At 48.4% G+C, this 12,029-nt stretch overlaps 1 protein-coding gene across 5 annotated transcripts in view; it reads right to left on the reverse strand.

Annotated features, from left to right (window-relative positions):
* DDR1 (discoidin domain receptor tyrosine kinase 1) overlaps positions 1-12,029 on the reverse strand; it is a 108,724-nt gene that overhangs the window by 32,994 nt on the left and 63,701 nt on the right. For all 5 annotated transcript variants that reach the window (XM_082209403.1, XM_082209402.1, XM_082209400.1 and 2 more), the window contains exon 2: positions 3,466-3,591. In XM_082209403.1, coding sequence (XP_082065529.1) covers positions 3,466-3,544 — 79 coding nt within the window. In that variant the 5' untranslated portion in view covers positions 3,545-3,591. The remainder of the gene's footprint in view (positions 1-3,465; positions 3,592-12,029) is intronic.

Genomic DNA, 12,029 nt, shown 5'->3' on the forward strand with positions numbered 1-12,029 from the left:
CTTTTAATGAGACTTGAGAACATAAGAGAAACTCTGCCACATCAGGACAAAGAGACCCATCTATACCAGAATCCATCCCCCCCCCCCCCGTGGGCAATGAGCTGACTATGAAGTGAATGATCAGCACGAACGCAGCAGAGCTCCAAGCTGGTGCCCATCACTGCTAATTGTGAGAGAGAATTCCATAGCTTAACCCTGTTCTGTGTGAAGAAACACTTCCTTTTCTCTGTCCTAGAACTTCCAATATTCAGCTTCATTGTATAGCCCCCAAGCGCTAGTATTATGAGACAAGAGAAAGGAAAACCTCTTCCTATCCACTTTCTCTACACCATGCAGAATCATATTCCCTTCTTAACATGTCCCTTCTTAAGGCAGGCTTGGGTAGATACTGATGCCCAAAGGCACTGAAGAACACAGGCCTTGGGACTCCATTTTGAAAATGGGGGAGGGGGCGGGAAAAGATGGCCGCCACCATAAAAACATGGCAGCCACATTCTAGCACCGTCCTGTGTTGAATTAAGCTGTTCTCTATATTCTCAGTTTGTCCTGTGTATCATGGGAATATGCCCCGCCGGGAAAAAAGTGAGACTTACATCTGAGTAAACTGCCCTGTCTATCGAAAGTCATTTTGTCTGTCTGCTTGCGATCAGGCCTGTTTCAAGGTGCTTATGTTAATCCACAAAGCCCTAAACAACTTGGGCTCAAAGTAGCTTAGGGATTGCCTGTTTCCGTATGCTCCATCTCAGTAACGGAGATCCTCTGAGGTGTTAAGCCTCCTGAGGTTCAGTTGGCCTTCACTGGGGATCAAGCCTTTAGTGTGCCAGGCCCTGCACTGTGCAATTCCTTTTTGAAAAATTCAAGAATCAGACAAACATAAGGCTACTGTCCTACCTGGGACACAGGTAGCGCTGTGGTCTAAACCACTGAGCCTCTTGAGCTTGCCGATCAAAAGGTCGGTGGTTTGAATCCCCGCAATGGACTGAGCTCTCGTTGCTCTGTCCCAGCTCCTGCCAATCTAGCAGTTAGAAAGCATGCCAGTGCAAGTAGATAAATAGGTACTGCTGCGGCAGGAAGGTAAACAGCATTTCCGTGCACTCTGGGTTCTGTCTCGGTGTCCCGTTGCGCCAGAAGTGGTTTAGTCCTGCTGGCCACATGACCCGGAAAGCTGTCTGTGGACAAACACCGGCTCCCTCGGCCTGAAAGCGAGATGAGCGCTGCAACCCATAGTCCCCTTTGACTGGATTTAACCATCCAGGGGTCCTTTACCTTTTTTACTATTTTTACTGTCCTACCTACAAAAAGCAGAACACTTAGTACTGGATATCAACGACTTCCACCAGAGGGTGCTCTAATTTCACACACAAGAGGTGGACGCTTTTAAAAAAAAAACCAAGGATGTACATTTCTAGAGACACGCTAAGTTTTAACATTCTGTTAATGTTCTGCAAGCTTTCAGCTCAATGTTCCGTTGTCTGGAACACTTTGTGATACTCTGGAATATAGCCAAAAGGGCAAATTCCATGCTGGGGTGATTAGGGAAGGCAGAGAGGATAAAACTGCCAGCATCATAATGCTGCCCTTCATATATTATGTATGATGTAGTCCCATTTTGGAATCCTATATGCTGTGCTGACCCTCCATTTCAAAAGGGAAATCACAGGGTTGGTGAAAGAGGCAGAAAAGGGTAAGCTAACCAAAATAATAAGGCTGGACTGAAGCACAGGGTGGCCAGCTCCCAAAAGACTGCGATCTACTTACAGAATCAAAAACTGGCAGTGATCTACCCCCCCTTTTTTTTTCAAAGCTGTTGAGGTTTTTTTAGGAAGGAGGAAAGACCGCTTTTGGAGGGTGCAGGGCTTTTTTTTAAGGGGAGCCAAAGTTGTTTAGCTTCTTTGTGGGGAGCCAGTGATCTACCAGTGATCCATCACAGACATCCAGTGATCTACCAGTAGATCACGATCTACCTTATTTTTCGCCCTATAGGATGCACCGTCCCATAAGGCGCACCTAGTTTTTTTGGGGGGGAATAAAGGGGGGGAAATATTTTTTCCCCAGGCGCGGGGCTGGGGCGGGGGAAGCCAGAGCTTCCCCCGACCCCAGCCCCCAAACAGGCAGCTCTCTGCAAGCCGTGGGAGCCCAGCGCTGGCTCCCGCTGCTTGGGGAGAGGTCTGCGAAGCCTGGACGCGCTGAGCTCAGCGCGCGCAGGCTTCAGCATGCAGGCAACTCTCCGCAAGCAGCGGGAGCCCAGCGCCAGGCTCCCGCTGCTTGCGGAGAGATGCGCGAAGCCTGGAGAGCGAGAGGGGTCGGTGCGCACCGACCCCCCTCGCTCTCCAGGCTTCAGCGAAAGCCTGCATTTGCCCCATAGGACACACACACATTTCCCCTTCATTTTTGGAGGGGGAAAAGTGCATCCTATAGGGCGAAAAATACGGTACCTGTTGGACGCGCCTGAGCTAAAGCACTTGGGGATTTTTAGTATACCCCCCAAAAAAATTTAAAAATATGATATGTTAGAAGTTGATAATATTATGAATGGTGTGGAGAAAACGGCTAGAGGTTCCTTTTTAATTTCTTAAATCTCCTCTGGTGATGCTAGAATTTTAGGGCACAGAATGAAACAAGAAATTCAGAACAGACAACAGCAGCAAGGAGGACTTCTTTGCACAATGTAGAATCCACTGCTGCAAGATGTGACGGTGAAGCTTATTTCATGGGCAGAGAGGATGGGGAATCTTTGGCTCTTCAGATGTCATTGGACTACAACTGCTGTCCATTTGCCAGGCTGGCTGGGGCCGATAGGAACTGGAGTCCAACAACATCTGGAGGGCCACAGGTTCCCCAGTCCTGATCTGCAGGAAACAGACAGACAGATGACAGACAGACAGATAGATAGATAGATAGATAGTATCCTTAAGAGTGGAACCTGCAACAAAATGTTGCAGTATGGAGTGTTCCTATTCATTGTTCCATTCAGTCAGCAATGCCCTTCTCTGAGATACTCCATTTCGTCTCCCCCACACACACATTCCATGGCCACTGAGGGTGCTCATTCCCCACTAGGCTGCTTCCAGAGCTTTCGCCTCCCTCTTGTGTGCAAAGATGTCGCCATTTTGGTTTCATGAGCAACCAACGGCGCTCACATTTGTGAATCGGAAATAAGATAGAAGCATCAGACAAAACTATGTTGGGGATTAATCAACGTAGAAGAAAGGCCCGCCGGATGGCAGTTTGGCAACAGCCCCCTAAAAACCTTGCCCCAAGTTCCTTTTTCCTTGCTTCACTCTCCATCTTATACTTGGCTTTGCCCTCTCGCCCAACCTTCATATCTCCATCACTTCTGCCCAGTAAAATCCCGTAAGCTCGGTGCTCCTTCCGCACCACATTTCAGCACCTCACCAAGGAACCCTCCAGTTTCCTGCTCCTCAACCCACAGGTCACAGCCGATCTCACCTGGATCCAACTCACCTGGATCAAAGTGCTCTTCCAACTCCGAGGCACCGAGGGACGCCGAGAGCAGCAAGCAAAGCGCTGCGAGTCCCACCATGCTCTCTGGGCTCTGCGATGATTACACCGACAGTTGAGTCTTCATGCCTTGTTTGCAAAAAGAGTAGATAACAGTTAACCACATGCGGGTCTCGGTCAGATAGCAGAGCATGACAGCAAGGTGACTCAACATGAATGGGCAACCCTCCACTTCCGAGGGTCAGGCACTTTCTCTGTGCTAGTGAATAGCACACATTCCATGCTCAGGAGTCACCAGCATCCTGCCATTGTCCTGGCTTCCCTATTCAGGCCAGAAGTGGACTGGCGCTGACACACTGACAGCAGCAAAACACGCGATTAGCACAGGCAGAAAGGCCAGATGCCAAATTTGTGGTTGAGTGAACTCGGTGCATTTGGGAGACCCCCAAGGCTGATTTACAGGAACGAGTGTTTGACCAGACTAAAAAAAAAAAAAATGTAACTCAGTTGGTGACTAGGTCAGCTATTGAGGAGATAGGTTCCAGTGGGGTCAAACAATGCCACTATTTATTAGAACTGGCCATTGTTCATTGCGAATAAGCAGTACACTACCCAATCGCTCCTGTTTCACTCTGCAAGAGAAACAAACTGAGAAACCACAATTAAGCTTGGCTTTGTGTGATGTCCGAATCCAGACTCATCGGGTGGCACTCAGCTGAGTTTCCCTTAGAGGAGACCCACTGAAATCAATGAACCTAACTTGGCTGTAACCGTTAATTTCAATGAGCCTGCTCTAAGTAAAGGTAAAGGACCCCTGGACGGTTAAGTCCAGTCAAAGGCAACTATGGGGTTGCAGCACTCATCTCACTGTCAGGCCGAGGGAGCCGGTGTTTGTCCACAGACAGCTTTCCAGGTCAAGTGGCCAGCAAGACTAAACTACTACTGGCGCAACGAGATACTGTGACGGAAACCAGAGTGCATGGAAACGCTCTTTACCTTCCTGCCACAGGGGTGCCTATTTATCTACTTGCACTGGTGTGCTTTCAAACTGCTAGGTTGGCAGAAGCTGGAACAGAGCAACAGGAGTTCACCCCATCGTGGGATTCAAACCGCTGACCTTCTGATCGGAAAGCCCAAGAGACTCAGTGGTTTAGACCACAGCACCACCTGTGTCCCAGGTAGGACAGTAGACCACAGTGCCACCCTCATAAAACTTAGCTGAATGTTCCTAACAAGCCATGATTCGTAAGCCAATGACGAACCATGGTTTAAGGCAGCGTTGGCTGGTGCCCATTGGGACAGGTAAGGTGGCTAGAGCAGTGTTTCCCAACCTTTTTTGGGCAAAGGCACACTTGTTTCATGAAATAAATCTCGAGGCACACCACCATGTGTGCCTATGTGGGGCACGTTACAGCCCCATGACGTCAGCGCGCAGCGTCACGCCGGGAGGGACGCACGAAAGTGTAAGTTTCAATTTTTTTTCCTCCCCCTTGCCTTCCTTCTGTGCCAACCGCCAAAAAGCCAAGAATCGCGGGACCGCCGGCGGAGGGGGGGAGGGCGAGCGGAGGCAGCGGCGAGCCCCGTTCCTCCCCATCCGCCCCATTCCGTGCAAGGAGCGCGAACAGATGTGAGAAGGGGGTCAAACCTGCGGGCCGGCGCCGGGGAACCTCCAAGCTTTGGGGGTGGGGGGGAGGAGGCAGCAAAGCGAGGCAGGAAGGAGAGCGCGGCTTGGCTGGGGGAGCTTTGGCAGGGGCAGGGAATGAGAGCCGCGAGGTGGGTGCTGCGGACGGAGGCGCTGCCCGCCGAGCTCGCAGGCAGCCAGGCAGGCAGACGGCGAGAGCCCCGCGCTGGGCGGCCTCTCCTCGCCGCCGCCGCCCCGCCTCTCGTCGCCCGACTCGCCCGCCTCCCTCCGGGGACAGCGCCCCAATCGAAAATTTGACTTTAAAAAAAAAAAAAAATCTTTCAAATTTTTTAATTTTGCCCACCAGGCAACATCTCGTGGCACACTAGTGTGCCGCGGAACAGTGGTTGAAAAACACTGGGCTAGAGGACAGGCAGGAGCCAACTAATTCTAGGTGTGTCCCATCCTCGACCCTGTTGAGTTGGACAAATACAACACTGAGACTACAGAGGAGGAATCTAGCAGCTAGTACCACCCCCGGAGGAGTTGTATGTAAAAAGGCAAGCAACTGGGAGACTGGGTCTGAGTGATATTGGTCTTGGAGCTTCAAGGGCAGAGCAAGGAGACACGTTTTGAAAAAAAGGTATAATTACAGAAATGAAACGTGCAAAATAGCAGCTATAAAACGGCAAAGGGCGAAAGCAGGTATTGCAAGCAAATGAATAATTTTATAATAATAATTTATTATTTATACCCCGCCCATCTGGCTGGGCTTCCCCAGCCACTCTGGGCAGCTTCCAAGAGAATATTAAAATACTATAATACATCAAACATTAGAAGCTTCCCGAAACAGGGCTGCCTTCAGATGTCTTCTAAAAGCCTGGTAGTTGTTGTTCTCTTTGACATCTGGTGGGAGGGTGTTCCACAGGGAAGGCGCCACTACCGAGAAGGCCCTCTGCCTGGTTCCCTGTAACTTGGCTTCTCGCAGTGAGGGAACCGCCAGAAGGCCCTCGGTGCTGGACCTCAGTGTCCGGGTAGAACGATGGGGGTGGAGACGCTCCTTCAGATATACTGGACCAAGGCCGTTTTAAATTTTAAGTCCCCATTGTTGCTTTGATTATGAAAAGCAATTCTGGTGAGAAGGCAGCACTTAGCTCTGTCTCCACCTGCCATTTTTCCCACTCTGTATTTGCAAGGCAAATATATACCTGGAACCCAAGATGAGAGGAAGTGTTTCGTGAGGCAACTGGGTTTTCTCTTTTTCTTTAATTGCATTTATATACTGCCTTTCTCCCATTGGCCAAGTCAGCCTTGGGCTCCCAGGTGGATATTCACCCAGGTACTGGCTAGGTCCAGACCTACTTCAGCAAGGCTTCCACGCAATGTGTCTTTTTCAGACCACGCACAGGAAGAAGGAAATGTCTCTCAGGCCTCTCCCCCGCCAGCACTCCCTTCTCCAGACCACAAACCCCTCTGCCTCCCCACTCCCCATCCTCATCTCTGCTCTAAACGGGTCCTTCCCCCACCCGCAGCCAGCAACAAAGCTATTTTCCCATAAACGAAGCTGTCATTGGGATTCAGAAACCCACTTTTTTGCTAGTAATATCTAGTTTTGTGCTAATAGTGCAGAGCAAGAGGAACCTGCAGGAAACTGGGGAGGAAAGAGCCCCCCCCCCCAATATGCTGTCAGATGCAATTAAGCAATGAAATTAAAACACTGAACCAGTATCTACCCGACGGCAGCCTCAGATTATTTGATAATAGTTGACCGTGGTCATTAAAGGACAGTCAATTGACAACATTTGATTCATCAACTGGTGGGCACCTCAACCCTATTGATTTACGTCATGAGCAGTTTAAAGGCTCTTGAGTAATACAACTGGACCTTTGCCAGAGGCCCTGATCAAGCCGTTTCAACGTCAAAGTGATGACAAGCAAAACAAAATGAGGCAAAGCGGGGAACTCCAGTTCAGGGTAGCAGCCAGTCAGCTAGGCCCCATTCCAGGATACTCCATTCCAGTCCCATTCCACCGGGTTATCTGTCTTTTTTTTCTTCTTCTTCTCCTCAATGACTTTCTGTGGACACTTAGCATGCTCAGCCTTCAATGGTCTTTCTTCTGAGGGTCCCATCCTGAGGCAGCTTCTTTCTCCCTAAATATTTCTTCTTGGGGTCTGTTTCTACACCTCCCCACCCCATCACTGCACTCTATAATCTATCTATCTATCTATCTATCTATCTGAATCAAAATTCAAATATATCTGAGTAGGCATTTCTGGGCTCTGTACACCTCAGCCCCCAGAGGGCAGTTCGAAACACTTGCTTCAGAACCAATATTTCTACACAATTTGTATGACATTTTCATCTGACTAGCCTAGTCACATATTTGGCTGCAGGCCAGGTGATTCCCACAAAATGGGAACCTTCTTTCCCAAGAAAAGAATCACCTCTGGAGGGAGAAGGATCCAGATTGCAAAAGGTTTGAGGCAAAGAATTAACACACACACAGATTTTACCAACCCTGGTCATTTTTTAAAAAAGTAATCAGCCCCTCAATTTTAAGTCCTCAGTGCTGTGGCATCCATACAGGCCTGAGGCTGTCATTGTTTTGAATCACAGACTTAGCAGATTCCGGTTGTGCAATTATGGCTGATTGGGACGTCTCAAGCAATAAACCCACCCACCCAAAATTCAGACTTTTCGCAATAAGGGGAAGGGGAAAGGCAGCGAGACACACGGCCCGTTGACACTTGCTTTGATGCAACATCATCTAACCTCCCCACACAAAAAAAGAATAAATTGGAATGAACAGTCGTCTAATCTCTGCAAATGAAATCAGGAAGAATGCTCAATAAACAAACCATCCTGAAGCACCATCAGTACCTCTGTTTCTGGAAACGCATTCTCCCCAAAATGTGTGGGCAACTGGCTCAAAGGCAGAGGCCAAAACATTTCCAGTTAATGAGTGACTCAAATTGCTTAATAATCAGAGTATGCACACTCTACAAGACACGGGGCATTTCAAAGAACGTTCCTTCATAAGACGTTCTCATATGGTGAGGGGGAAATGTTCCAAATAAACACTCCACTAACTCGGCGCAGCTTCCCTAAGAAACAGTCGCAGGAATCCAAATCTGTTTCCTAGGAACCCAGGCCACACTCCCCTCCTGCTGTTTCTTGACCAGTAGGTTGGGGGTGGTGGGTGAAGTGGGGGTGGGTGAGGGTGAAAGGGCTGTAGGCCAGCTGCTCCCACAATCCTTTGCTGGAATGTCCCAACAGCTGCCTTGATCTAAGGCTAGTAAACAGCAGCTGACAGGCCGTGGGGCAAGGGGGTGCCACAGTGAAAGGGAAAAGGGGATGAATCAAGGCATTGATCGGGGACACCCCCCTTTGGATTCAACGAGGAGGAGGAATCCCATATCTAGTAGAAGAATCGGGAGAAACTGCCACACTCCAGGGCCGGGAAATTTTCAGACTTTCAACAGCGACTGCTCCCTCTAAAAGATGGACCTATTATAGTACACAGTAGGACAGATGTTTGCATGCAGAAGGTCTCAGACCTGGGGCGGGGGGGAGATCCTGCTCCAAAACCTGGAGAGCAAATACCAGTCAATATAGTCAAATCTGGGTTAGTAAGGCAAATAGTTTGAACTGGTCGAACCAGATTAGCTTCAGGGATCCTTCCAATTCTACAATTCTACGATTCTATAAGACATCTCCCATGGGTGTGGATCAGGAGGGGGTTGAGGGGCTATGTGAAATTTGGGGTGCCACCCCAGCCAAGAAGCCAGCCACACCTTCCGTTTCCCTCGGGTTAAACTAACATCTGCCATTCTTGTTGTATTTAACGCAGCCCTGTGTGTTTTTCGGTCGGATGCCGGCTTGCAGTATTTTATATGGAAATGTGGTTTATAAACATTAGTGTTCCCATGTTTCAAAAAGTGAAAATCTGGACACAAAAGTTGTTGAGCTTTTTTTCTTTTTGGCCAAAGTTGTTAAGCTTCTCGTTTCTATTTTTGTTTTGCAAATTTTCAAAAAATAATAATAAAGCTTTTGAGCAATTTTCAAGGAACTTCGGCAAAATCTAGACTTCTGACATGGGTTGCCATATGTCCGGATTTCCCCCAGACATTTCAGCAATTTCCGCCTGGACACTGCTTCCGACTGTCGTACTCGGACTATGTCCAGGAAATTCTGGGCATATGGTGACCCTAATAAACATGCAAACAAATAACAAATGATCCCGGGTATGCAATGGTATCAAGTAGTGACGGAGATGCACTCATCCCATGTACAAAAAATGCTTTCCTTTAGTGTTGTTTGGGTCTGTTTAAAGCAGGGGTGTATTGCTGGACTTCAACTTCCATCGTCCTTTACTATGTTGGCTGGAGCTGATGGGAACTGGAAGCAAACATCTGGGAGCCACAGGTTTTCCATTCCAGATTTCAGAGGAAGAAGGCAGAACACTGTCCTTAATGTGAATCTTCTCTGGAGAACCTATAACGCTGAAAACTGTAAGTCAGCAACCCCAACAAAGACCTTTAAAAATCCTGAAGCTCATTGGTTGAAGTTTGGGCTAGCAACTATCACTGTGCCCAACCTAATGTACCTCACAGGGTTGTTGTGAAGATAAATTGCAAGGGTGGGGGAGAGAGAATCTGGAGTTATACGTGTCCTAAATGAAAGGTAGGAAAGAAATGTTAATAATACAGTCATACCTTGGTTTTCGAATTTAATCCGTTCCAGGAGTCTGTTCAACTCCCGGAACAGTTCAAAAACCAAGGCGCAGCTTCTGATTGGCTGCAGGAGCATCCTGCAGCCAATTGGAAGCTGCCCCAGATGTTCGGCTTCTGAAAATTGTTCGGAAACCAGAACAATCACTTCCAGGTTTTGATCGCTCGGGAACAGAAACGTCCGAGTTCAAAGGCGTTCGGCTTCCAAGGTTCCACTGTACAGTGGTACCTCGGGTTACATACGCTTCAGGTTACATACGATTCTGGTTACACACTCTGCTAACCTAGAAATAGTGCTTCAGGATAAGAACAGAAATCGGGCTCTGGCGGCATGGCGGCAGCAGGAGGCCCCATTAGCTAAAGTGGTGCTTCAGGTTAAGAACAGTTTCAGGTTAAGTACAGACCTCCGGAACGAATTAAGTACTTAACCCGAGGTACCACTGTAGTATTAATAATAATGTTTTTAAAACAGTGTAAAAGCTGTCCAACCTGTCCAAGAGCAGGTTGGAGAAGAGGTAGAAAGCCGTTATTGTTATTGTTATTGTTGTTGTTGCTGTTGTGGAGAAGAGGTAGAACGCCGTTATTGTTGTTATTCTTGTTGTTGTTGTTAATGATGATGATTCTATTATATCATCATCATTATTACTGATAAGGAGGGGGAAATTGAACCGTGCAGAGAAACCACAAATATATACCCAAGAGCAGACCACTGAACTTTGCTATGAGTCTCCCACCAACCCACCACTGAAATGTACTTAAACCTGAAATGGTGGCCTTGGGCTGAACTCTAAACATTAAAAACATGTTACGGGGCTAAACTCTGGCTCATATTAAAGCCTCAGCGGGATTAAAGGGTATCCCCTGCAGGGACGTCCGTCAGATAACAAATTGGGGTGCTGCTGCTGTCCCTTGCCCACCCCACTCCACCCCCAGCTCCTGTCAGCAGCTGAGGGTGTCCTCATGTCGCCCAGATGGTTTTTAACCCCCTGCAACCCAGAGATCTCCCAGGGCCTCCTGGAGAAAGAAAGAGGGAGGAAACCGCAAAATGCGCTGAAGGGGTAAGGAAGGCAAGGAATCCCAGCTATGTAGGCAAGAATGCCCGGCAGCTGGGATCCCAGTGCCAGCCCAGCTTAACTGGCCTGCTGTGGAAAGCTGCAAAGCTCTGTGGATGCCCTACAGTCCTGACTCCCTGCCAGCAGAGAATTAACCATTATATTAAACAGGCTATAGAGCCGGACGTCATCGTGGGTCCCTGCTCAAGGGAAACGATCGGAGGCTGCGATGGAGGCCGAGGTCCTTTAACCTCTGGTTTTATTTATTAAATTTATGTCCCACTCTTTCCCCTTCCATGCGGTAGCTAAAAAAGCCAATGCAATTCTGGGCTGCATCAATAGGAGTATAGCATCTAGATCAAGGGAAGTAATAGTGCCACTGTATTCTGCTCTGGTCAGACCTCACCTGGAGTACTGTGTCCAGTTCTGGGCACCACAGTTCAAGAAGGACACTGACAAACTGGAACGTGTCCAGAGGAGGGCAGCCAAAATGGTCAAAGGCCTGGAAACGATGCCTTATGAGGAACGGCTAAGGGAGCTGGGCATGTTTAGCCTGGAGAAGAGGAGGTTAAGGGGTGATATGATAGCCATGTTCAAATATATAAAAGGATGTCACATAGAGGAGGGAGAAAGGTTGTTTTCTGCTGCTCCAGAGAAGCGGACACGGAGCAATGGATCCAAACTACAAGAAAGAAGATTCCACCTAAACATTAGGAAGAACTTCCTGACAGTAAGAGCTGTTTGACAGTGGAATTTGTTGCCAAGGAGTGTGGTGGAGTCTCCTACTTTGGAGGTCTTTAAGCAGAGGCTTGACAACCATATGTCAGGAGTGCTCTGATGGTGTTTCCTGCTTGGCAGGGGGTTGGACTCGATGGCCCTTGTGGTCTCTTCCAACTCTATGATTCTATGATTCTATGCTACCCCACCCACCCCAAAAAGACTGCCTGTGTCTTTCTTAGGGATGGGGAGAGATTTGATTCAGCTTGCACGTCCCTAGGCGTTCGTAGACCAAACACAAAGGCCATACAGTGGTACCTCGGGTTACGAAATTAATTCGTTCCGGAGGTACGTTCTTAACCTGAAACCGTTCTCAACCTGAGTTACCACTTTAGCTAATGAGGCCTCCCGCTGCTGCCACACAATTTTCGTTCTCATCCTGAGGT

This window comes from Podarcis vaucheri (genome assembly GCF_965113315.1).
Source record: "Podarcis vaucheri genome assembly, chromosome: 2".
NCBI classification, from domain to species: domain Eukaryota; kingdom Metazoa; phylum Chordata; class Lepidosauria; order Squamata; family Lacertidae; genus Podarcis; species Podarcis vaucheri.